Source organism: Triticum aestivum, chromosome 2D (assembly GCF_018294505.1).
Source record: "Triticum aestivum cultivar Chinese Spring chromosome 2D, IWGSC CS RefSeq v2.1, whole genome shotgun sequence".
NCBI lineage: Eukaryota > Viridiplantae > Streptophyta > Magnoliopsida > Poales > Poaceae > Triticum > Triticum aestivum.
Window position 1 is genome coordinate 37,237,308 of NC_057799.1, and position 27,177 is coordinate 37,264,484.

Sequence of the window (27,177 nt, forward strand, 5' to 3'; positions counted from 1 at the left end):
TTCTTTCTCTGCCTCTGCGACAAAATATAATAGAATGTTTACCTGGGCAAGTCACACAAATTCTTCTGGTTTGGCTGGTTATCTCGCACGCATGACCAGTGCAAGGTCCCAGGTTCGAACTTCCGTTGTTCTTTTCTAAGTCAATAATTCTTTCTCGCGCCCTCACTGAGTAACGGCGTGCCGTCGGATTTAACGGAATTGTATCGAAATGTTCTGTTAAGCAAGTTGAAGGACTACTTTTATGGAGTTTTCTAGTTCTTGTACCATTTTGTTCCCTTGGGTACATGTTTATGTACTAATAGTGATATTAACTCTTCTTTTAACAAGGTTTCCACAACAATGTAAGGGGTATTATCTAGTTTCAATAATACTCGGATATGCCATGATACTCTAACAAAGAATGCCAAAGAAGACACAAACAAAATGAACATAGCTATTGTTGTATTGCCATGGTCTAATTTACACGAGTGTGTTGTGGTACTATCACATAAAACTACAAAAGTTCCTCTACTTTCAGCCATAGGTAAAAGATGGCTTGAAGTACATGCACATTGGTGGGTCAATCCTCATGATGGACAATATTGCAGACGGAACACTCCAGATACCATCACCGCAGATCAAACCAGAAGCAACTGCACCCGCAAACTCCTCTGACTCCTTACGGTTCAACCTCTCCCATACAAACAAGATGACAGTCCCGATAAACATGTCAATCGCGAAGTATGCCCCAATGTAAAATGAAACGGCCATGGCCATCGGGAGCGGGATGAATTTGGACAGACTGTTTGGGGTGACATCCCGGATGAGCTTGATTGCTATGGCTCCAAAGAAGAAGAAAGAGCATATTGCTAGGCAATGTCGCGGCAACACTGAGAATCCTTCGACACCCATGATTGACATCTCACGGAAGATGATGGCATATGGAGCTTTGAACATACCATCAGGATTGCCAATATCGAAGGATGTCCAGTAAAGCCAAAAGGTTAGAGGTGCAATGACACAACCAAGGGCAGTGCCAATCAACTGTGACACAAACATGGACCTTGGCGATGAGAGGGTCAGGTACCCAGTCTTGAAGTCATGCATGAGATCACCAGCTGTGGATACGATGGACATCATAACACCACAAGCTGCTAAGCCGGCGATCACACCACCATGTTGGCCAACCCATGAGGCAAAGATGAAAAGGCCAATCTTTCCATATGTGGATGCAAGGTTCCAATCTGTTAGTCCAGTTCCGTATGAGTTGCAGAAGGCAAGTAAAGGAGCAACAACATAGGCAAAGAGGACAAGGTACCACTTGAGTTGTGGGAATATCATTGGTACTATTGCAGTTGAAATTGCTGTAAGGCCCACATAACCAAATCCTGCCAACCAGGGAGGGATGCTGTCTTTTAGAAACACCTCATTTAGAAGCTTTTCCTCGACTGATAATTTGGAATTCTTATCATCTGAAATTATAAAAGGGAAACAAGATGAGATCCATGATGTATGATATGATGGCAGGTCAACTAGGTACAATAAGAAAATGGCATTACCATCATGAACCCAAACAAGGGGAAGTCTTCCTTGCTTTGAGCGTGCATTCATTATTTCCTTGATAGTAGCATACATGATTTTGATGAGGTTAAAAGCACCATCACCAAGTATCAAGGATACCGATATGAAAACCTGGAAGGGTGCATTGACAACTTAGTTTTTGCTAAAGATAATGTTGGCAAAGACTGATCATTAAGTGAATAAAGAGTAGTTTAGAAATTTAATGATATAGATGAGCCATTTATTTATTCTTGAACTCAATTTCATGGTTCTCACGAATTACGACCACTATGCCCACTAAAATAAATGCATAAAAGAGAGTTATCGGTATTATTCGCATATTTACAAGAACTACTTGCAAATTTATTGGGTTTATTCAATATGGAGGGAAACAAGGGACTTTGGTCAAGCCTTGTAAATATTGATTCATAATCTAGTTCTTTTTCTTAGATCGGTTCATAACATGGTACAAGATCTGTTGGTCAACAACCATCACAATTGAATTGGCAAAAGGCATAATCAAGAGACAACACGGTATTGACTAATAATTCATTATGAAATGGACAATTAGAATCCTTCACCACCATACCTTGTACCCATAGAGTCCTTTGAAGTCGTTGCTTCCAAGGTTAGCTGGATACCACTCCCCCGCTTTTGTCGATATATATGGCCAAAGAAAACCCCAGGATATGATGGCTCCAAGAAGTGCAGAGCAATTAACTATATGTGGACATATAAGACCACATCCAATATAGGTTGGACTGAAGTCAAAATAAAACCTATAAAAAGTAGAAATGGTAAGATTCTGGATATAATGCATATGAGTATTCCAGCTTAAAGGATAGTAGTTTCATACGTTAATCCCTGCATAAAGAGGATAAGGAAGGAAATTTTTTGTTTCGATTTCAAATAAAGTGATTTGTTTTTAAATTGTAAAAATACACACTTCAAAATTTTAGCACGAACACAGTAGCAGTTAGCTTACGTGTTCTTAAATGCTGCAAGGCCCAGAGATGGGAAGTTGTCGAAGCCACAAGAATCCCCGACACCACTGAAGAACCATTTAAAGCAGTTCCAAAGGAAACTTATGCTTAAGTACTTTCCAAGACAACTAACTTGTTTTCTGCAAGCAGGGGAATAAAGTTAGTACCACCAAAACTCAAGAAATACATTAACACAAGAAATGTAGTCAACAATCAAACTGATACAGAGACATCGAATTTGATCCCTAGTAAACAAATAGATAATACATGATTTTAATTAAAAACTGATAAACTTGCTATTTTGTACCTATCAAAAGATTCATCCCATGTGCATAACGTACATGTTTACACCTCCCCCTCTCGCTAAAAGTATATGCAATTGTGTAGAGAGATAAGATTGCAGAATTCCTAGCCTCGATTCATCACAAACTAATTGCGAGCTGAGTAGATCAGTGAAGCTTTATTATTGTTGAATTACCTAAAATTAATTTGTTCTCACATGTACATACTACTTAATTGGCCGATAAACAATCTATAACGAGAATTGTTCGATAAATGGGCAGCAGGCTAATGTGCAATTTCATCAGACTATTATCGGATTTTTGCAACCATCAGTGCTTAGCATATGAAAAAAAGGTCAATTGGGAGACAACTAAACTTTAAATAACTTAAGAGTCACTAACAGTTGGGAGATAGTACTTAAAATACTTAAGTCGCGGGGACCCATAGTAAACTTTGATGACCTGATATAAGCCGTAAAAGTACCATAGGTCGATAGAAACCACTATTTTGAGTACTTATTTAGAGATTACTAATTGTTCAATTGTGCAATACTCTATTATATAAAATCCATATTCATCCAATCATGCGACAAGAAGCATCAGAGAGTCAACAATAGCTGTCCCTCCAAAGTACAAATAACTTACTAGTTTGCACAAAATTAAGGATCAATGATGATATGTTTCTTACTCTACTAACTCATCTCTGGTAGCAGTGTGGACACAGTTTATGAACATAGCGGTGGCAGTTCCTCTGGGATAGGTTAGCTTATAGTTTATCACCATCACCTAGCAAACACCAAAACTGAACTTAGTTGGCCGAATTTGCAAGGTGTTGTCCAAGTTGCTGCACTTGATTAAAAAAATGTAGATGTGATCAACTAAAAATGAAAGATGCACACACATCTAAGATGTGGATGATTACCTTGCGCAGGGCAACGAGACTAAAAATACCAATGAAGCTAACTACAAACATAAACCCGATCATCCAACTCAGCGAGGGATTCTTCACATCCACTGCCCTGTTACCAGGATAATCAGTCCCGATAAGCTCGTAAGTTGTTTGATCCATTGCAAGCATATACGATCCGAATCCTCCTGCACAAGTGGAAACATTGATTGATAATGTGAACTATGTGGAAATTAGGGGGAAGCCTATCGTCATCAATTTTTCTCCCACTCCCAAGAAACACCAAAATCAGATATGTACGCTGCAAAGTTAAACATTTGTTCTAAGAAATTAATTGTAAAAATCAACCTGCTAGTAACTTTCCTAATAATGCAAAAAAAAAAAGTAAAACAGAACCTGATCTTTCTGCAATACCTAGCAATGTTCCACCCAAATCTAACACCGTTCCGGTCCCCACCCAAAAATAATATACACACAAGCAACGGCCAAACGTACTTAATTAGCAGAAAGCAGCATCAAAAGTCCACACATGACGACTGTTTTGAGTAAGGGTCATATCAAAGCAAAATGCAAACATACCGCTGGTGGCGAGGCCGTAGCAGGCGACGACGCAGGTCTGGATGACGGTGTTCTCCTGCCTGGTGAAGGGCTTGGAGACGACGCCGAACATGCCCAACGCCGCGGTCCAGGTCCGCACGAGGAAGTAGGCGAGCAGGCCCGCCGCGACGTTGAGCGAAGGAATGATCCCCACCGTGAGGTTGAGCTTGTGCGTGATGAGGCAGAAGAGCACCCCCAGGATGGCGCTCACCACTACACCCCGCACCGTCAGCTGCTCCCGCCACGGCGGCACCGCCTCCGCCGCAGACGGCACGCCGGCAAGGAGGGGCCCGGTCATCTCCCCCGCGTCCGCCTCCGATCCCATCTCTCGCGGGCGCTGGTATCAAGCCAATGCCTCCCTCCTCCTCGGACTTGTGCTGGTCTGCTGGTAGGATTCCTTCGGAGTTTGGTTTCGTATTTGATGAGAGAAAGAGGCAGACGAGGTCAAGGTGAGGAGGATGAATGAATTGGCGGGGAGGACAAGGTATTTAAAGGGACTAAACTGAAGCTTAGTATTCGAATATAAGCAGCACGGCCACTGCAGTGCACAAGAACGTAAAGGTGGCTTCGGTATACATGCATGTTCATGCACACTATGACACGCGTACTCCTACCAAGCAGACGCGTCACACGTGGGTCTGTACTCTGTACCCAGCAGGCCAGCACGGTCATTATCCTGGCAGAGGATCGGGACAGGAGAAGCAGCGCGAATCATGCTGTGTGCTAGTAACACGCGGGTAGTGCTGGCTATCCGGCCACTCGCTGTCTAGGTAATGATGGCCACACATTTCTACCGCTTACGTGCTAATTTGATTGCTAATTAAGTGTTAACTATATCTGCTGGGGCCCTATCTAATGGCCGCCACGAATGTATAGTCTCTGCAACCATCGCTAAGCCAGGATTACATACGGTGGGGCTGGATGTAATGGTAACCACAGATCATGGCATGCTTTAGGAGTTACGGAGTATTTTTCTCTTGGGAGGAGGAAGGAAGGAACGTGCATGTTGTGGTATTTGATTTGATTTGGTCATGCGATCGATGCGAGCAAGGTAGGTGTGGGACGTGCATACGCACGCCAGTTTGACCGTTTAGCTGATGCTTCATGTCACTTGTCATCGTTTGATGTCAAAGTGAACGTATAGAAAAGTGTGTTTTCATAGCTTTTTAAAAACGATTTTTTCTCAATAAAGAGAAGAGCTAAACAAAGATAAGTCGACACGTCCTTGAAAAAAGGATTGCTCGAGAATCAACCTGTGCTTGGATGGTTAGGTCGACAATGTTATCCCCAGCCCACCAGAATTCAAGTACTGATGCTCGCATTTATTCATAGATTTATTTCAGTATTTCCGGTGATACGCGTTCAGTGAGAGGACTATGAGGCGCCTTTGGTGACTTTGTCAATCTCAAGATGGCTCATAGGGGTATTGTGTGTGTGTGTGTGTTCATAAGGATGAGTGTATGTGCGTATATATGAGCGCATGCGTTTGTGCTGTGTTAAAAAAAATTACTCTGGTTAAACCAAGACACAACTAATGAACATAAATAATCCCGTGTACTATAATCCAATCTGGATTGAGGCAATCAACCCTTTTTCTGTCACCATTGTCAGGAATTATTGCGCTTCTATGGTAAGGTTACTAGAGTTACATGTTATTTACCTCCATTTTTTGTTTTATTTCCTTTGTTGTTCCTTTAGTGTACTTTTGTAGTCAATGAAAGATACCAAAAACATGGGAGACATCAACAAGAAGCTTGGAGAGTTTGCTACTCCCAATGATGAGTAATTGCGTGCACCTATAACTCAATCTAGGTTGTAGCTGAATAAAATGAGATTAATCCACACTTGCTTGGGAACGGCGTTTTGGCTCCGGGAGCACATGCTCCCGGGTGATCAGTACCCTAAAAAAAGTAAATGTTTTCAAAAAATTCTGAAAAAATTGTAGATGATTGTATTGGTGTCGCAATCATGCTTGACAATTTTCATGCGGAACAGAGCAGCGGTGTTTCGCCGGTGAAAAAACAAATTGGGGTGACATTTGGTCTTAGATTTGTTTTTTTTTGCGCATGCCAAAATGCTTAACCTTTTTGCCTCAAAATTTAGAGGTAGTATTTGTAAATGACAAAGATAACCCAAAAAAAGTCACAATTTTTTTGACATTTGAAAAAGAAGCCAAATTGAATTTTTGCACTTGCTTAATCTGGTCCAAGAGAACCTATTCGGTGGTTCAGCCATAGATGACACATATATGCATCTACATACTTCTGCAGAAATATATGATATGATGCCCATTAAGGATGTTGAGTCTGTCATGGAAAAATTATGCCTTTTTCCTTTTTCATTTATAGGAGGAATGAAAAAACGGTTGCTTCCCTTACCTAAAGACACCATACTATGTGGGAAGGCCATTGCAATTTATTCATGCCTAAATATTTTCCATCTGCCAAAGCTATGCAGCTGTGTGCTAACATGATTAGTTTTAGACATGAACATCGCGAGTCACTAGTGCTTGTTTGACAGAGAATAAAGAATCCATTAAGAATTGTCCTAACCATGACATTGAAGAATGGCCAATCATGTATTATATAATGCTCCTATTTTTTAACACGGTACAATCGCATATGCTCACATATACGCACATACACTCATTCCTATGAACGCACTTTGATTGCAACTTGTTGGAGAGTCGCTTTTGCATCATTAGTACCGTCTTACATTTTCTTGTGCATCAATTTTAGTTATTTTTAGTATATATTATGCATTTCTTTTAACAAGGTTTCCACAACAATGTGAGGGGTTTTATCAAGTTTCAATAATAGTCGGATATGCCATGATACTCTAACAAAGAATAACAAAGAAGACACAAACAAAATGAACATAGGTATTGTTGTATTGCCATGGTCTACTTTACACGAGTGTGTTGTGGTACTATCACATAAAACTAAAAAAGTTCCTCTACTTTCAGCCATAGGTTAAAGAAGGCTTGAAATACATGCACATCGGTGGGTCAATCCTCAGGATGGACAATATTGCAGAAGGAACACTCCAGATGCCATCACCGCAGATCAAACCAGAAGCAACCGCACCCACAAACTCCTCTGACTCCTTACGGTTCACCCTCTCCCAGACAAACAAGATGACAGTCCCAACAAACATGTCGATCGCAAAATTTGCCCCAATGTAGAATGGAACACCCATGGCCATCGGTAGTGGGATGAATTTGGACACACTGTTTGGGGTGACATCCTGCATGAGCTTGATTGCTATGGCTGCAAAGAAGAAGAAAGAGCATATTGCAAGGCAATGTTGTGGCAACACCGAGCATCCTTCGACACCCATGATTGACATCTCACGGAAGATGATGGCATATGGAGCTTTGAATATGCCATCAGGATTGCCAACATCAAAGGATGTCCAGTAAATCCAAAAGGTTAGAGGAGCAATGACGCATCCAAGGGAAGTCCCAATCAACTGTGACACAAACATGGAGTTTGGAGAAGAGAGTGTCAGGTAACTAGTCTTGAAGTCATGCATGAGATCACCAGCTGTGGATACTATGGGCATCATAACACCACAAGCTGCTAAGCCGGCGATCACACCACCATGTCGGCCAACCCATGAGGCAAAAATGAAAACACCAATCTTTCCATATGTTGATGCAAGGTTCCAGTCTATTAGGCCGGTGCCGTATGAGTTGCAGAAGGCAAGTAGAGGAGCAAAAACATAAGCAATGAGGACAAGGTACCACTTGAGTTGTGGGAACATCATTGGTACAGTTGCAGTTGAAATTGCTGCAAGGCCCACATAACAAGATCCCGCCAACCACAGAGGGATACTGTCTTTTAGAAAGACCTCATTTAAAAGCTTTTCCTCTACTGATAATTTGGAAATGTTATCATCTGCAATAATAAAAGGGAAACAAGATGAGAGCCAGAAGACATGATATGTTGTTAGGTCAACTGGGTACAATAATAAAATGGCATTACCATCTTGAACCCAAACAAGGGGAAGTCTTCCTTTCTCTGCGTGGGCTTTCATTATTTTCTTGATGGAAGCATAAATGATTTTGATGAGGTTATAAACACCATCGCCAAGTATCAAGGATACGGATATGAAAACCTGGAAGGGTGCAGACACAACTTAGTTTTTTGTAAAGATAATGTTGGCAATGCTGATCGTTAAGTGAACATAGAATAATTTTGGAAGTTAATGACCTAGATGAGCCATCTATATATTCTGAAACTCAATTTAATGGTTCTCACGAATTAAGCCACTGAAAGAAATACATAAAAGAGTTATTAGTATTACTTGCATATTTACAACAACAACTTGCAGATGTACCGGGTTTAGTCAATATAGAGGAAAACAGGAGGCTTTTGTTAAGCCTTGTAAATAACGTCTCATGATCTAGTTTTTTTCTTAGACCGGTTTATAATATGGTTCTAGATCGGTTGGTTAACAACATTGTAGTCAAATTGACAAAATCTATAAGAAAGAGACAGTATGGAACTGACTATTAATTCATTATGGTATGAACAGTTAGAATCTTTCGCCACCGTACCTTGTACCCATAGAGTCCTTTGAAGTCGTTGCTTCCAAGGTTAGCTGGATACCACTCCCCAGCTTTTGTGGATATATATGGCCAAAGAAATCCCCAGGATATGATGGCTCCAAGGAGTGCAGAGCAGTTAACTATATGTGGACATATAAGACCACATCCAATATAGGTTGGACTGAAGTCAAAATAAAACCTATAAAAAGTAGAAATTGTAAGCTTTTAGATATAATGCAGACAATATTCCAGCTTAAAGGATAACTAGATTCAATCCCAACATGTCCAAAATAACTCGTAAAGAGGATAAGGAAGGCAACTTTTGTTCCAATTTTAAAACAAGACGAATCTGCTTTTAACATGTGAACTTTGTAATAATATCACAGACACACTAGCGGCAAGCTTACGTGTTCTTAAATGCCGCAAGGCCCAGAGAAGGGAAATTGTCGAAGCCACAAGAATCACCAACACCACTGAAGAACCATTTAAAGCAGTGCCAAAGAAAACTTCCGCTCAAATACTTTCCAAGACAACTAACTTGTTTTCTGCGGGAACAAAATTAAAGTTAGTACCTCCAAAACTCATAATGCAGTAACCCAAGAATATGTTGTCAAAATGAAATCGATATGGAGGAATCCAAGGTCATCCCAAGTAAACAAATAGATAAACCATCATTTTTAGATTAAACATATAAACTTGCTATTTTGTACCTATCAGAAGATCCACCATCTGTGCATAATGTAGATGTTTACCCTCCCTCCCGCTAAAGTATAAGCAATTTTGTAGAGGGATAAGATTACGGAATTCCTAGCATCAACTAATTACAAACTAACTGCAAGCTGATTAAATCATTAAGACCTTATTGTTGTTGAACTGCCAATAATATTTTTCTTTCCCACATATATACTAATTAACTGGCCGATAAACGTTTTATAACAAAAATTGGTCGATAAATGAGATTTTTTGTCCAAATAGTCGGCGGACTTGTATAATAGTTAGAAAGCTAATGTGCGACTTCACTGGAAGATCATTAAAGTTTAAATTACTTCAGAGTCACTAACGGTTTGAAGATGGTACTTTAAATACTTCAAATTGACGGGGATGAACCTATAGTAAACTTGGATTACCTGAATGTAGTGAAACTACCATAGGTCAATAAAAACCACTATTTTGATTACTCATTTACAAACTACTAGCTGTGCAATTGTGCATCACTCTACGATATAAAATCCATATTCATGCCATCACCAGACAAGAGCATCGAAGAGTCAACAATAATTGTCCCTCGAAACTATAGCTAACTTGCAAGAAATTAAGGATCAATGCTGATATGTTTCTTACTCCACTAACTCGTCTCCGGTAGCAGTGTGGACGCTGTTTATGAACATAGCGGTGGCGGTTCCTCTAGGATAGGTTAGCTTATAGTTTAACACCATCACCTAGCAAACATCAAAACTGAACTTAGCAAACATTTGATTGAAAAAAGAAATAAGTGTAAATATAATCAGATAAACATGAAAGATGCACGCATGAAAGATGTGGATGATTACCTTGCGCAGGGCAACGAGAATAAAAATACCAAGGAAGCTAACTACAAACATGAAGCCGATCATCCAACTAAGTGAGGGATTCTTGACATCCACTGCCCTATTACCAGGATAATTAGTCCCGATAAGCTCATAAGTTTTTTGATCCATTGCAAGCATATACGATCCGAAACCCCCTGCATCAACGGAAACATTGATTTATAATGTGAACTGTGTGAAAAGGGGGAAGCCTATCGATTGTGACCAATTCTTTCATTCCCAAGAAACAGCAAAATCAAATATGCATTTTGTAAGAAAGTTAAATGTAAAAACCAACCTGCTAATAACTTCTTAATAATATACCAAGAAGCATGGCACTTAAATGCAAAGTCCACACATGATGACTGTTTTGAGTTATGCATCAAAGCAAATCCAATCAAACAATCCCATAGCCACCTAGCTAAATGCTCAACTAAATTCCCCCACATATGGGCACATACCGCTGGTGGCGAGGCCGTAGCACGCGACGACGCATGTCTGGATGACGGTGTTCTCTTGCTTGGTGAAGGGCTTGGAGACGATGCCGAACATGTTCAGCGCCGCAGTCCAGGTCCGCACGAGGAAGTAGGCGAGCAGGCCCGCGGCGACGTTGAGCGAAGGAATGATCCCCACCGTGAGGTTGAGCTTGTGCGTGATGAGGCAGAAGAGCACCCCAAGGATGGCGCTCACCACTACACCCCGCACCGTCAGCTGCTCCCGCCACGGCGGCATCGCCTCCACCGCCGATGGCGCGCCGGCAAGGAGGAGGCCGGTCATCTCCGCCGCATCCGCCTCCGATCCCATCTCTCGAGGATGCTACTACTCGGCCTCGGAATTTTGGTGCTCGCAAGATTCCTTGGGTTTTGGTTTCGTATTCTCGTGGGGCGATCCAAGAGAGGCAGACGAGGTGAAGGGGAGGAGGATGAATGAATAGGCGGGGAGGAGTAGTATTTAACGGGCAGCACGACTACTGCTGCAGTGCAGAAGAACGTACGGTGGCTTCACCATGTTCATGCACACGAATACAATAGTTTCAGACACGTGTACCGCTACCAGGCAGCCACGTGGGGTCTACAGTGAGAACACCGTACCCAGAAGGCCAGCACGGTCACTATCTTCGGTGCTGGAAGGGCGTCGTGAATCATGCTGGGTAACGGTCATTTTGCGGGCCACTCGCTGTCTAGGTAACGGTGGCCACACATCTCTACGCTTACGTGCAAATTTGATTGCCATCATTAAGCGTTAACTACATCTGATGGGGCCGTATCAAATGATGGCCACGAATGTACAGTCTCTGGAACCACCCGTACGCCAGGATTATATACGGTGGGGCTTGATGTAATGCTAACCACAGATCATGCCATGCATTAGGAATTGGTTAAGTATTTTTCTCTTAGGAAGGAAGGGACGTGAATGTTGTAGTATTTGATTTGGCCATGCCATCATGCGAGCAAGGTAGCTAGGTGGGCTAGCTGTGCATACGCACAGTTTGAACGTTCGGGCTGATGCTTATGTCAGACGTCATCGTTTGATGTCGAAATATACTATAGAAAATTGTGCATTTCATAGCATTCCAGAAATTATTGGCTTAACTAAAGAAAGATAAATAGACATGTCCACGAAAAAAGGATTTTCCTTTTGTTCATTTATACGTTATATGGACTAGAAGCTTAGGGTGCGTTTCACGGCGCCGTGCAGGCTTTTAGGGTTTGGCAACACGCTTTTCACTGATTTTTTTCATTGGGGTTATCTCGCTAGAATATGGTCTCATAATGACCTATTGACAATTGTAGTTAAGTTTGTCGGTGTTGGCGCATTATGCTAAAGTCAATAAATGCATATTTTTACAAGGTTAATGTGATTAAAACAGTGAAATTTAATATAATTTATGTTTCACATATGGAGGTTTCTCGTGTATTTGATATTCTATACAATCTTTTCTAGGAATCACCATGGTGGTGGCTTGTTTGGCGGAGAGGCGTGGATTTGAAATTTCGGACAAGTCACATAGAGAAAGTCCGTTGGTGGAGGGATAGAGAAGGTGAGTGGTTTGTTGGGATATCTTGAACACATGAATAGCTAGCATTATCAAAAGATATGTGTGCCCTCTAAAAATATATCTGTACACTTGCCAAAATTGTTGCTATAGGGCCCTTTGTATTAGCAACTAATGTACATGATTATATCAGCCTAGCGGTGCCTTGCTCCACCGATGAGTTTGCCCGTGTATTTGTCATTTGAACCGCGCCACCATTTGCCTCATCAATTGGTGAACTACTTGCATCTGTAGTAATTTTATTTGGGGTTCTTGTGCCTCTCCTAGCCTTTTCAGCCCAGTTGACAAGGCCTTCAGTCACATTGTCATCAAATATAGTCTTCTTGAAAGAATTCCCCATCTACACCAATATATGATGAGAGAAAATCAGAATAAAATGATAGATAAGAAATATTTGTTTGATCATGTCAGTAAAAGCCTTTAAAATGGTGTCAATTTGTGAAAACAAGCTATTATTAATAGAGAATGGATACTGATCATCGGTAAAGTTCAAGTAAAAAAAATCATTAAATCACAACAAAACTACAATTTTGTCCACTTTAGGAATTGAACTCACATGGGAGACGACGGCGTATAGTGGTAGGGTGCTGTAACCACAAAGGACTTGGCAGATTACACTGAAATAAGTAAAAGAAATGAATATGTTCTCAAGAAGTCACAATATGATGTTGCAGCTGCTGTGATTTCTATTGTACCTTATGACAACTCGAGTAATAACATATGCTGGTTTCCCCATGATGCATGATTTAAAACCATATGTCACCTGCAACATTGATAAATGCAAAGTTTGTATTCATTAGATTCCTATTTGAAACTAGCAAATCCATTACTTATATTCTATATAATTTCATGATTCTTATGATACTCTCAAATACTTCAAGTTAAATTAGGTTGGGTACAACCAGCTCACTTATTGTTCTTACCAAGAGCCAGAAGAAAAATGCAATTTCAAATGCATTTTGAAATAGGACTATGTGGATCAACAGAAGAACTAATTTAGGCCGGTGGAACCAAAAGAAGTTATCTGAAGGAGAAACTACTAAATCCCCTCGAATAGCCGTATGCTTTTGGGCAACCTCATAAGCCAATTCCGTTATGATGTGCTCCATCTTACTTCCTACCACAAGTAACATCTGCCAAACACAAATACAGTAAGTTGATGTCATGACTCTGCCCTTTTTTTGCATAATGCTTAGTTTGAAAGAACATTGTAGAAGTAATATGAAGGCATATAATTAGTATTTAGTCCTTAAAACATGTAGTAGAAATTTCTTTTATGTATTTTTGTATAGATAGTAAATCATGTTTACTTACAATGAATGGAACCAAGGTAATCCAAATGTAGACATACCACCCTACAATAACGGTAGGACAAGAGTGGGGTTACTTTTCACATGAAAAATATTGTCTAGTGACGGTTAGCCAAAATAAAATAAGTAAATAAATAAATATCTTTTTTGTGACAATTTAACAACATAACAGTTATACAAGTGGATCAAAACTTTTGACCTCCAGTGATACACACCTTCAACATTCAATAGTAGGAATATCATCAGCATGGCCCAAAGGTACCAACTACATAAGCATAACATGGACATTAATTTGCTAGGTAATTGATATAGACATAGCATATGCTTTAGACAAGGATTAGATAACACATTTTATAAAAGTAGCATTGAGCACTTACCTAATACCAACAACTTTCTTAAAATCAACCTCCAAAGCTCTGATCATGTAACTATAAAAGTTGAATTTTGGTGTCCCCTTACAGTGTTTCTGTGAAAAGGAATGAAACACTCATATATATAAGTTTCTTCCACTAATAGTGTGTACCAAGAAACATAGACGCGACTTCTATATATCGATTAAAATGGAGGTTGATTACCATGATGAAACCAAGTCTCATTGTTGTGTAGTCCTCCTCGGTGACCGATCCATAGAATTGTTTGAAGAAGGAACGCTAAAAAGACGACGACTTATCTTATAGCCCAATTGCAAAATAAAGAAATAAGGCAATATATATGTTTTGATCCTTATAGAACACAAGAAAAAAGAAAGTATACCATCCAACCAAATATCCTCGACCGTTTTCTATGACCTTTGAAGTGGTCTTGAATAAATTTGAATTCTTGAACATGCTTGATCATTTGAGGTGCTGCAAGTTAATTAGGACCCAACACCCGTAAGCAAAAAACATAACACAACTTCATACAATTTGAAGAAAACTTGTGAAGTCATCGTTAGCTGAACTAGGAAACGATTTGCATCACAGTACATACCACTGTCATTATTTTCTTGGATCTTGGTCTCCCAATGTCGCCAATTCCTTGTCTACACAACAATTATAACATAGTAATTAGAAAAGTCATGGTAGACGAATTACTCGTCACTAACAAAAATCTAGTCAGAGTTTTAGTTAATTAGTACCTGTGCAATTCCTAGAAGAACTGTAATAGCACTGAGAAGGAAATGGGTGACCGCCAACACGAAGATAAATATGTGCAATTGATGAATAGCGTCAGATGAAAGTAATGGAACTTTGTCCTGCATGCCAAATGCCAACAAGGTTGAACGGGTCAAAGACGGAAAACAGTAGATCGACGAAGACGGAAGAAGAAGGAAAAGTAGAGCATCACAGACAAAATCATGCACGTCCCATGCCAGTTGAGCTGGAGTAGTATGTAGTACCTTCTTGAGGCAGTATTCGTCGGAGGAGGAGGCTCCTCCAGCCAGGAGGCGCCTCCCCCCACCCAGCACGCCGGTGAACACGGCGCCGCCGAGGTGGTCCGTCTCGTGCGGCGGCGGCTTGCAGGGCTGCAGGTGGAGCATGGCGCTCGGGCTGACGCAGAGCTTCCCCATGGGGCCCTGGAACACGGTGAGCAGCAGCGAGATGAACCCCAGCAGCATCAGCTCCTCCTTCACCTTGAGGAGGGCCTCGTACAGCGGCTTCTTGCGACTCCTTATCAGCCTCTGCATGCAAACGTGTGCGCCCAAACGTTCAGCTCATGGTCGATTGGACAGATACCGCCGGCAGCTTCCTGGTCTCTCTACGCTAGCTGCGTCTCTCATGGTGGATGTACGCACGTACCTTGCCTAGGCGGTGGAGCAAGCGCTCGAAGAGCAGGGAGATGATGATCATGACGGAGCAGACCAACGCCACGATCCATGTCGGCGTGAACTCGAGCGGCTTGGCTTTCCCTCCCCCGCCGGCCATGGCGCCCCAAACGTACGTACTCGTCAAGAATCCAGACCACAGCCACGCCCCTTGTCGTAAGAATGAAGTGGCAAGCAAGACTGTTCTCGATCAATTTATAGATAGAGACGAAATTACTCAGTTGCATGGTCATCAGTCATCACGCATGACAATATTGACTTGGCACGATCAGAGCCATGAATTATATTCCAAGCTACATGTACACACAGGAAAACAAGAAACAACGTGTTACCTTCCTAAATACTACGTACTAGTACTCATTCTCGAACAATACTACAACTAGTATTCCGCTGGCAGTCCCATGTGATCAATTTTTCATTTTTGTGCTGCAGTCTACGGTCCACCACCACCAACCACCACACTGCTATTTTTGGAATTGCACCACACTACCTAGTGTTCATGAACAGGAAACTGGAAACCCGGATATTAGTCTACTTTGGGTTGTTTATAGTATCATGTCCCCAAGTGTCTGACCGAAATTTGGTAACTTTGATTAAATTTGGTCGCTGTTTGGTAAATTTGTTGCCAAAATTCCATTCGTGTAATGTGGCTTTTGGAACTTTGTTTGATGTAATGGTGCTCGCAATGACGATGGTCCTCTTTTCTTTCAAATTTGTCGTTGCCGCTAACGGCGACAACGCCATGGATCTGAAATTTTCGAATTTGTAGTCATTGTTTTGGTTTTCTTTCAAAAAAAGAGGTAAAAAGAATTCTAGACCTAGCACATGTGGTACCGGTGAAAAGCACAGCTCTCTAGCTTTCTTCACTAGTATTATTTCAGCTTAATCTGTAAGTAAATGCATCACTGATATATACTTCCTCTGTAACTTAATATAAGACATTTTTTGACACTCTCATACTGTCAAAAAAACATCTTATATCAAGTTACAGATACGTATTTTTTATTTCCTGAAAAAACACTTGGAATATTATTCTTGGTTAAAATATACTATTTGCGTTCCCAAACAAAGCAGACAATCGTCGTTTCAGATTGGATATGCGACATCCCGCAAAAAAAGAAAAAAAGAAAAAAAAGATTGGATCTGCGACGCGGCGTCTGCGAAATCAAAGTCACGGCCGTCAACGTCGGACAGTGGAAGTCCGAAGCGTTTGGTTTGCATCCACATGCGTCCAGTTCAACAGGCCAGGTGCAGGTCCTGGCCTAGTGCGGTGACTCGGCTCCACCAAGTGGGCTTCGTGATGACCAGCATGCGTTTGAAAATACACATATTCTAGAGGTAAACACATTCCTAAGCGTATAACTTTCTGGTTATTATTTACACGAATATGCTAGTAAGTTGTTCAAGATTACACAAGTTCAAAGTAATTTTGATTACATATCTCTATTTGCTTCAGAGGAAGTTTTTATTTGTACATCCACTATTGTTCACTGCGATAAGCATGGGTGGAGCCGTGGAGCACCAAACCGGCACTGTGACTTCTCGAGACACCAATAAACCTTTGGCAGCTTGGCGATCGAGTTCTAAGAGGGAACTACTAGTGCAATGTCCGTAATGTTTCATAACATGATTCGCCTGCTCTTAGAGCTAATAATTTTGCTATAGATGATACTCCCTAATCAAATAATCTTGGATGAGTTAAATATCGCCTACATTTTCAGATGCAAAATACCTATACTGGCTACACTAACTTGGTCTTGAATTTTCGTGTAGCCAAGGCGAGTCTTTGTCTACAAACCGTGTGCTTTGAAAATTGAGATGAATTGGTCACCATCAACTACCATACCATGCATGCACCTAGCTAGATTTGGATATATATGGGTGAGGGTTCGCCTGTAATGAGATAGCCGGTGAGGGTGGATCTGGTGCGGTAGGTAGCATGCGCATGCAGCCACAAGTGATTGTTAATTGCCCATTTGCATGCCCTAGTTGCGCACGACGACGACGTCCATGGTTGTTGACTGATAGCTAGCTACATATAAGACCATTTCGAAAGGCAGCTACACAAATGATTGTAAGTGCCTTGAGTGAACATTTCGTGGATGGCTAACTGACGACTATATTAGTGTGCGTGTGCATATATATTAGCCGTCGAAACACGACTGGAAGGCGGCGAGTCTAGTCAACCGAGTTCTCTACCCGCTTCTTTGGACACGAGGCTATGGCTTCGTGGAAGATGCATATGCATGCCAACCAGCCAACCAACCGAAGGCACACGGCAAATTGGTCCCTCCGCTTCGTCAGTTATGACGTGATGATCGTAGTAGTGCAAATCTGAGGCAGGATGGTTCCCGTGCATCATTCGATCGGACATGCATATAGGTCACGCACTCACCATATCACACTTGCCTGTCCCACGAACGTGACGCTTGGGGCATGTACAGTGACTGATAAGGCATGTTAGCAAAATCACATAAGCAACAAGATCGATTAGCACAAAAAAAAAAGATCGATTAGCACAAAATTGCACATATATCCGTACCTTGAGCCATGTTGACACCGGCCATAGCCAGTTTTTCTCACCTGTCTTCCTTCTTTACCTTTAGCGCTCGCTTGATGATTAGAGAACAAGGGAGACTCTCATGCGTGTTCTCATTTCTGTCACTTTTCCATACCATTAGATGTAGTATGCTTTGTCTATTTACTATTTATACATGCATAAGCACCAAGCATTGTTCCAACATACTTTGCCTAGTTCCAACGGAAAACGACTCGGCGAAGATAACTAGATGTAACATGTTTTTCTGTTTATACTTTGCCTAGTTCCAACAGAAAACGACTCGGCGAAGAAATAAACCCGACATAATCTCAAGTTCGTCGAGTTGCAGACCGAAAGAACTCGGTAAAGTTTGAGAGGTGGGCCCGGCTATAGAGCAAGCGACGTAACCGTGACAACGGTCTTTCTTTGCCAAGTTTCGGCTAATGGAGACTCGGTAAACATTTTATCTTTTTCATTTTTATAAATCGGAATACCAGGGGGTCACGGCTTTGCCGAGTCCCCGATAGAATGAACTCGACAAAGATATGACCCTTTCTCTACCCGATGACAACAATGGTTTAGTCCCACCTCACCGCGCCTGGAGCCAGTGGCGGAGCTACAAAATAAAAGCTGGGCGGGCCACAAAGCACAGATGGCGCACGAATAAGCTTGCTGAGCATGAATATTTGAGAAGGATCTGGCCAGCCGACTCGCCGGCTCGCCGCTGTGTGGACACATCCCGCGTGGGTGGCTGTCACGACTGACATGGCGACCCCGCAGCCTCTACAGGGTGCTGACGAGATGGGGCCACAAGCCAGGGAGAACGTGGAGGAGAAGGGAAGCAGTGCGCTTACAGGTGGACCCGAGATGGCAGGGTAGTAGGTGTGAGTGGGTGGGCTGCGGCCGCGTTGTACTTAAGCCTCACGGCTGTGTGAGTGCGGGATATGAATGAACTAGCATCAAAACAGATCGAGAAGCTGTTCTTCTCTTATCGGCCTCCTTTCTCCTTCTCCCAGATCCCCTTCCCTGCCAATCATCCTCTCCTACTCCCTCCCTAGATCGGGTCTGTTACAAGTGGTATCAGAGGTCCAGTCGATCTGGAGACTGCATATCCTAAGCCGCGCTACTAGACCAAACAAGCGAAGCAAGCGGCGGCGATGGAGACACAACTCGCAGATCTGATCCGATCCGTCAACGAGGGGCGCGCGGCGAATGACGCTTGCCTGGAGGCAATCCAGGCGTCCCTCGAGCTCTGGAGGCCGGCGGTCTCCAACCTGCAACGCGAGCTCGACGAGCTCCGCACCCAAGTGGGACGGATCGCCCTCCACCCGGCACTCGCGACGCAAGGCGAGACGGTGGAAGAAGTGGTGGTGCCTTCGGCACCGTCTCCTCCTCCGACGGGCCCCGAGCACCATGGGCCAAGTGGCCACGGCGAGATCTTCAACTCCGGGGGTGGGGCTCACGGGGTGGTCACCACCCTGCAGCCGCCTCCGGTCAAGGGTACGTACCAATCCCTACCGGAGAACTACGCATCTGTAGGAGTTGGGTCGAGTCGTATGATTAATTGGGAGCCGCCACACGCCACGCAGCAGTCACCGCACACGCATCACTGGGCGCTGCCGAAGTTGGATTTTCCCCAATTCGACGGTGAAAACCCACAGTTCTGGAAGTCTAGATGCGAAAAATACTTCGATGTTTATGGTATTCAGCCCGATATCTGGGTTCGTGTAGCCACCTTACACTTCACAGGCACTGCCGCTCGCTGGCTGCAGCTGCACGAAGCAGCGAGTTGCTTGTCCACTTGGGAGGGTCTGTGCATAGCACTGAAGGAGAAATTTGGTCGAGATCAGTACCAAATGCATCTCCGTCAGTTTAACATTCTGAAACAGACAGGATCCGTAGAGGAGTACATGGGGCAGTTTGAGGAATTAATGCATCATATTCTCGCGCACAATTCGGGGTTCGATCCGATTTACTTTACAACTCAATTCTTAGATGGGTTAAAGGCTGAAATTCGCGCTGGAGTTGCTTTACATAGACCGCAAAACTTGGACTCTGCCTTTTCCTTGGCCCTGTTGCAGGAAGAGCTGGTGGAGGAGATGCCGTGGTGCGAGCACAGACGATATGATCCAGCGCCGCCAAGACCCACAGCGCGACCAGCACCAGCAATGGCCGTGCCAGCGGCGCCGCAGCGCGTACCGTTACCTGCCCCACAGGCAGCAGCGGAGGATCGCCGGGCGCTGGACGCAGCGCGTGCGGCTGACCGTCGCCCTGAGTAAGGACGAGGCGAAGATCGTGTAGCCGCGCTCCGCAACTACCGCAGAGCAAGGGGGCTGTGCTTCAAATGCGGCGAACGCTGGGGCCAGGGCCATCAGTGCGCAGCTACCGTCCAGCTGCACGTGGTGGAGGAACTCCTCGAGCTGCTACAAGCTGAAGAGCACGACAGGCAAGAAGCAGAGTCTGATTCGGAAGAGGAGGTGCTCATGTCCATATCAAAGCTCGCAACGACAGGGCAAACCACTCCGCGCACGGCCCGTTTGCTAGGACAGATCGGGGGGCGTGAAGTGTTGATATTGATAGACTCTGGCAGTTCCCACAGCTTTGTCAGCAAGGATGTCGCAGCAAGGATGACAACTCAAGTACAGCCGATGGCACCTGTGTCGGTAAAAATCGCTGATGGAGGGCTGCTATCTTGTTGTGGATACATACCGGCGTGCAAATGGGAGACGCAGGGACACCAATTTATCACTGATCTGCGGGTGCTGTCGCTAGGCTGTTATGACATGGTGCTGGGAATGGACTGGCTGGAGCACTGCGGACAGATGGTGGTGGATTGGGGAGCAAAAACATTGAAGTTCCAGCATGAAGGGAAGAGCATTTTGTTGCAGGGTCTAACAGCTGCTTCTTCAACAGTGGCAGCAATATCAGTGACAGAGCTGCAAGAGCTAGAGGCAAAAGACTCGGTAGCACACATGGTGATGCTGTGTATAACTGAAGGACAAGTGGAAATCACTCCTGTACCAGCAACTATTCAACAAGTTTTGGACGAGTACCAGGACCTTTTTCAGGAGCCAACAGAGTTGCCACCGCACAGAGAATGGGACCATGCCATACCCTTGCTACCAGGAGCAAAACCAGTGAATCTCAGACCATATCAATACACACCAGAGCAGAAGGACGTAATTGAGGCTCAAGTTAAGGAACTGCTTGCCGAAGGGCTCATTACCGCCAGTACCAGTCCATTTGCGTCGCCAGTTTTGCTAGTGAAAAAGAAAGATCAAACATGGAGGTTGTGTGTGGATTTCAGACACCTGAACGCGATCACTCTAAAAGCCACATACCCAACTGTTGGAAATATGCCCTAGAGGCAATAATAAATGGTTATTATTATATTTCTTTGTTCATGATAATCGTCTATTGTTCATGCTATAATTGTATTGTCCGGAAATCGTAATACATGTGTGAATGCATAGACCACAACGTGTCCCTAGTAAGCCTCTAGTTAACTCGCTCGTTGATCAACAGATAGTCATGGTTTCCTGACTATGGACATTGGATGTCATTGATAACGGGATCACATCATTAGGAGAATGATGTGATGGACAAGACCCAATCCTAAGCATAGCATAAAAGATCGTGTAGTTTCGTTTGCTAGAGCTTTTCCAATGTCAAGTATCTTTTCCTTAGACCATGAGATCGTGCAACTCCGAGATACCGTAGGAGTGCTTTGGGTGTGCCAAACGTCACAACGTAACTGGGTGACTATAAAGGTACACTACGGGTATCTCCGAAAGTGTCTGTTGGGTTGGCACGGATCGAGACTGGGATTTGTCACCCCGTATGACGGAGAGGTATCTCTGGGCCCACTCGGTACTGCATCATCATAACGAGCTCAATGTGACTAAGGCGTTAGTCACGGGATCATGCATTGCGGTACGAGTAAAGAGACTTGCCGGTAACGAGATTGAACAAGGTATTGGGATACCGACGATCGAATCTCGGGCAAGTAACATACCGATTGACAAAGGGAATTGTATACGGGATTGATTGAATCCTCGACACCGTGGTTCATCCGATGAGATCATCGTGGAACATGTGGGAGCCAACATGGGTATCCAGATCCCGCTGTTGGTTATTGACCGGAGAGGCGTCTCGGTCATGTCTGCATGTCTCCCGAACCCGTAGGGTCTACACACTTAAGGTTCGGTGACGCTAGGGTTGTAGAGATATGTGTATGCGGAAACCCGAAAGTTGTTCGGAGTCCCGGATGAGATCCCGGACGTCACGAGGAGTTCCGGAATGGTCCGGAGGTGAAGAGTTATATATAGGAAGTCAAGTTTCGGCCACCGGGAAAGTTTCGGGGGTTACCGGTATTGTACCGGGACAACCGGAAGGGTCCCGGGGGTCCACTGGGTGGGGCCACCTATCCCGGAGGGCCCCATGGGCTGAAGTGGGAGGGTAACCAGCCCCTAGTGGGCTGGGGCGCCCCCCATGGGCCTTCCCCTTGCGCCTAGGGTTGGAAACCCTAGGGTGGGGGGGCGCCCCACTTGCCTTGGGGGCCAAGTTCCCCCCCTTGGCCGCCGCCCCTTGCCCTAGATGGGTTGTGGCCGGCGCCCCCCCCCCCTCCCAGGGGCCGATATAAAGGGGGAGGGAGGGCAGTAGGGACACAGCCTTGGGCGCCTCCCTCCTCCCCTGCAACACCTCTCTCTCTCTCTCGTATAAGCTCGGCGAAGCCCTGCCGACATCCCGCTGCATCCACCACCACGCCGTCGTGCTGCTGGATCTCCATCAACCTCTCCTTCCCCCTTGCTGGATCAAGAAGGAGGAGACGTCGTTGCACCGTACGTGTGTTGAACGCGGAGGTGCCGTCCGTTCGGCACTCGGTCATCGGTGATTTGGATCACGGCGAGTACGACTCCGTCATCCACGTTCATTGGAACGCTTCCGCTCGCGATCTACAAGGGTATGTAGATGCAATCCTTTCCCCTCGTTGCTAGTATACTCCATAGATGCATCTTGGTGAGCGTAGGAAAATTTTAAAATTATGCTACGATTCCCAACAGTGGTATCAGAGCCAGGCCTATGCGTAGTTACTATGCACGAGTAGAACACAAAGCAGTTGTGGGCGTTGATGTTGCCAATTCTTCTTGCCGCTACTAGTCGTTTCTTGTTTCGGCGGCATTGTAGGATGAAGCGGCCCGGACCGACCTTACACGTACGCTTATGTGAGACAGGTTCCACCGACTGACATGCACTAGTTGCATAAGGTGGCTAGCGGGTGTCTGTCTCTCCTACTTTAGTCGGAACGGATTCGATGAAAAGGGTCCTTATGAAGGGTAAATAGAAATTGGCAAATCACGTTGTGGTCTTACATAGGTAAGAAACGTTCTTGCTAGAAACCTACAAACCACGTAAAAAAAATTGCAACAACAATTAGAGGACATCTAACTTGTTTTTGCAGCAAGTGCTATGTGATGTGATATGGCCAGAAGATGTGATGAATGATATATGTGATGTATGAGATTGATCATATTCTTGTAATAGGAATCACGACTTGCATGTCGATGAGTATGACAACCGGCAGGAGCCATAGGAGTTGTCTTTATTATTTTGCATGACCTGCGTGTCATTGAATAACGCCATGTAAATTACTTTACTTTGTTGCTAAACGCGTTAGCCATAGAAGTAGAAGTAATCGTTGGCGTGACGACTTCATGAAGACACAATGATGGAGATCATGATGATGGAGATCATGGTGTCATGCCGGTGACGAAGATGATCATGGTGCCCCGAAGATGGAGATCAAAGGAGCATAATGATATTGGCCATATCATGTCACTATTTGATTGCATGTGATGTTTATCATGTTTTTGCATCTTATTTACTTAGAACGATGGTAGTAAGTAAGATGATCCCTTATAATAATTTCAAGAAAGTGTTCACCCTAACTGTGCACCGTTGCGAAGGTTCGTTGTTTCGAAGCACCACGTGATGATCGGGTGTGATAGATTCTAACGTTCGAATACAATGGGTGTTGACGAGCCTAGCATGTACAGACATGGCCTCGGAACACACGCAATACACTTAGGTTGACTTGACGAGCCTAGCATGTACAGACATGGCCTCGGAACACGGAGGACCGAAAGGTCGAGCATGAGTCGTATAGAAGATACGATCAACATGGAGATGTTCACCGGTCTTGACTAGTCCGTCTCACGTGATGATCGGACACGGCCTAGTTAAACTCGGATCATGTTTTCACTTAGATGACTAGAGGGATGTCTATCTGAGTGGGAGTCCATTAAATAATTTGATTAGATGAACTTAATTATCATGAACTTAGTCTAAAATCTTTACACTATGTCTTGTAGATCAAATGGCCAACGTTGTCCTCAATTTCAACGCGTTCCTAGAGAAAACCAAGCTGAAAGATGATGGCAGCAACTATACGGACTGGGTCCGGAACCTGAGGATCATCCTCATAGTAGCCAAGAAAGATTATGTCTTAGAAGCACCGCTAGGTGAAGCACCAATCCCTGAGAACCAAGACGTTATGAACGCTTGGCAGCAGCGTGCTGATGATTACTCCCTCGTTCAGTGCGGCATGCTTTACAGCTTAGAACCGGGTCTCCAAAAGCGTTTTGAGAAACATGGAGCATATGAGATGTTCGAGGAGCTGAAATTGGTTTTCCAAGCTCATGCCCGGGTCGAGAGATATGATGTCTCCGACAAGTTCTTCAGCTGTAAAATGGAGGAGAATAGTTCTGTTAGTGAGCACATACTCAGAATGTCTGGGTTGCACAACCGCTTGTCTCAGCTGGGAGTTAATCTCCCGGATGACGCGGTCATTGACAGAATCCTTCACTCGCTTCCACCAAGATACAAGAGCTTTGTGATGAACTTCAATATGCAGGGGATGGAAAAGACCATTCCTGAGGTATATTCGATGCTGAAATCAGCGGAGGTGGAAATCAGAAAAGAACATCAAGTGTTGATGGTGAATAAAACCACTAAGTTCAAGAAGGGCAAGGGTAATAAGAACTTCAAGAAGGACGGCAAGGGAGTTGCCGCGCCCGGTAAACCAGTTACTGGGAAGAAGTCGAAGAATGGACCCAAGCCTGAAACTGAATGCTTTTATTGCAAGGGAAGTGGTCACTGGAAGCGGAACTGCCCCAAATACTTAGCGGACAAGAAGAAGGCCGGCAACACCAAAGGTATATGTGATATACATGTAATTGATGTGTACCTTACCAGTACTCGTAGTAGCTCCTGGGTATTTGATACCGGTGCGGTTGCTCATATTTGTAACTCAAAACAAGAACTACGGGATAAACGGAGACTGGCGAAGGACGAGGTGACGATGCGCGTCGGGAATGATTCCAAGGTCGATGTGATCGCCGTCGGCATGCTACCTCTGCATCTCCCTACGGGATTAGTTTTAAACCTCAATAATTGTTATTTAGTGCCAGCTTTGAGCATGAACATTGTATCTGGATCTCGTTTAATTCGAGATGGCTACTCATTTAAATCCGAGAATAATGGTTGTTCTATTTATTTGAGAGATATGTTTTATGGTCATGCCCCGCTGGTCAATGGTTTATTCTTGATGAATCTCGAACGTGATGTTACACATGTTCATAGTGTGAATACCAAAAGATGTAAAGTTGATAACGATAGTCCCACATACTTGTGGCACTGCCGCCTTGGTCACATTGGTGTCAAGCGCATGAAGAAGCTCCATGCAGATGGACTTTTGGAGTCTCTTGATTACAAATCATTTGACACGTGCGAACCATGCCTCATGGGTAAGATGACCAAGACTCCGTTCTCCGGAACAATGGAGCGAGCAACCAACTTATTGGAAATCATACATACCGATGTGTGCGGTCCAATGAGTGTTGAGGCTCGCGGAGGATATCGTTATGTTCTCACTCTCACTGATGATTTAAGTAGATATGGGTATGTCTACCTAATGAAACACAAGTCTGAAACCTTTGAAAAGTTCAAGGAATTTCAGAGTGAAGTTGAGAATCAACGTGACAGGAAAATAAAATTCTTACGATCAGATCGTGGTGGAGAATATTTAAGTCACGAATTTGGTACACACTTAAGGAAATGTGGAATAGTTTCACAACTCACGCCGCCTGGAACACCTCAGAGAAACGGTGTGTCCGAACGTCGTAATCGCACTCTATTGGATATGGTGCGATCTATGATGTCTCTTACCGATTTACCGCTCTCATTTTGGGGCTATGCTTTAGAGACTGCCGCATTCACTTTAAATAGGGCTCTGTCGAAATCCGTTGAGACGACACCGTATGAATTATGGTTTGGGAAGAAACCTAAGCTGTCGTTTCTAAAAGTTTGGGGATGCGATGCTTATGTCAAGAAACTTCAACCTGAAAAGCTCGGACCCAAGTCGGAAAAATACGTCTTCATAGGATACCCTAAGGAAACTATTGGGTATACCTTCTACCTCAGATCCGAAGGCAAGATCTTCATTGCCAAGAATGGGTCCTTTCTGGAGAAGGAGTTTCTCTCGAAAGAATTGAGTGGGAGGAAAGTGGAACTTGATGAGGTGATAGTCACCCCTTCCGAACCGGAAAGTAGCGCAGCGCGGGAAAATGTTCCTGTGGTGCCTACACCGACTGGGGAGGAAGTTAATGATGATGATCATGAAGCTTCGGATCAAGTTACTACTGAACTTCGTAGGTCCACAAGGACACGTTCCGCACCAGAGTGGTACGGCAACCCTGTCCTGGAAATCATGTTGTTAGACAACGGTGAACCTTCGAACTATGAAGAAGCGATGGCGGGCCCGGATTCCGACAAATGGCTGGAAGCCATGAAATCCGAGATAGAATCCATGTATGAAAACAAAGTATGGACTTTGACTGACTTGCCCGATGAGCGGCGAGCCATAGAAAACAAATGGATCTTTAAGAAGAAGACGGACGCAGATGGTAATGTGACCATCTACAAAGCTCGACTTGTCGCTAAGGGTTATCGACAAGTTCAAGGGGTTGACTACGATGAGACTTTCT

General features: G+C 44.0%; 3 protein-coding genes across 5 annotated transcripts; all 3 read right to left on the reverse strand.

Annotated features, from left to right (window-relative positions):
* Nucleotides 1-513: 513 nt before the first annotated feature.
* LOC123048558 (probable metal-nicotianamine transporter YSL6) lies at nucleotides 514-4,632 on the reverse strand. The gene is made up of 7 exons (XM_044471643.1): nucleotides 4,290-4,632; nucleotides 3,726-3,898; nucleotides 3,492-3,589; nucleotides 2,525-2,662; nucleotides 2,129-2,318; nucleotides 1,539-1,671; nucleotides 514-1,451 (listed from the first exon to the last, which is right to left on the reverse strand). The coding sequence occupies exons 1-7, from the start codon at nucleotides 4,630-4,632 to the stop codon at nucleotides 514-516; spliced, it is 2,013 nt and encodes a 670-aa protein (XP_044327578.1).
* Nucleotides 4,633-7,268: 2,636 nt separating this feature from the next.
* On the reverse strand, nucleotides 7,269-11,228 carry LOC123048559 (probable metal-nicotianamine transporter YSL6). Its single transcript, XM_044471644.1, has 7 exons — nucleotides 10,886-11,228; nucleotides 10,410-10,582; nucleotides 10,201-10,298; nucleotides 9,267-9,404; nucleotides 8,869-9,058; nucleotides 8,294-8,426; nucleotides 7,269-8,206 (listed from the first exon to the last, which is right to left on the reverse strand). Exons 1-7 carry the CDS (start codon nucleotides 11,226-11,228, stop codon nucleotides 7,269-7,271), a joined length of 2,013 nt encoding a protein of 670 aa, XP_044327579.1.
* Nucleotides 11,229-12,487: 1,259 nt separating this feature from the next.
* Nucleotides 12,488-15,767, reverse strand: LOC123051374 (MLO-like protein 1). Of its 3 annotated transcripts, XM_044474242.1 has the most exons (13): nucleotides 15,569-15,745; nucleotides 15,169-15,450; nucleotides 14,908-15,024; nucleotides 14,760-14,811; nucleotides 14,544-14,635; nucleotides 14,366-14,440; nucleotides 14,168-14,256; nucleotides 14,006-14,055; nucleotides 13,795-13,835; nucleotides 13,404-13,613; nucleotides 13,176-13,243; nucleotides 13,037-13,097; nucleotides 12,488-12,820 (listed from the first exon to the last, which is right to left on the reverse strand). In XM_044474242.1, exons 1-13 carry the CDS (start codon nucleotides 15,692-15,694, stop codon nucleotides 12,605-12,607), a joined length of 1,479 nt encoding a protein of 492 aa, XP_044330177.1. In that variant the 5' UTR covers nucleotides 15,695-15,745; the 3' UTR covers nucleotides 12,488-12,604. The 3 variants fall into 3 exon arrangements, 2 of the variants coding, with proteins under 2 accessions (XP_044330177.1, XP_044330176.1); XM_044474241.1 differs by having other exon boundaries at nucleotides 14,908-15,450; nucleotides 15,569-15,767; XR_006424038.1 differs by lacking the exon at nucleotides 13,404-13,613 and having other exon boundaries at nucleotides 12,709-12,820; nucleotides 13,832-13,835.
* Nucleotides 15,768-27,177: the final 11,410 nt, after the last annotated feature.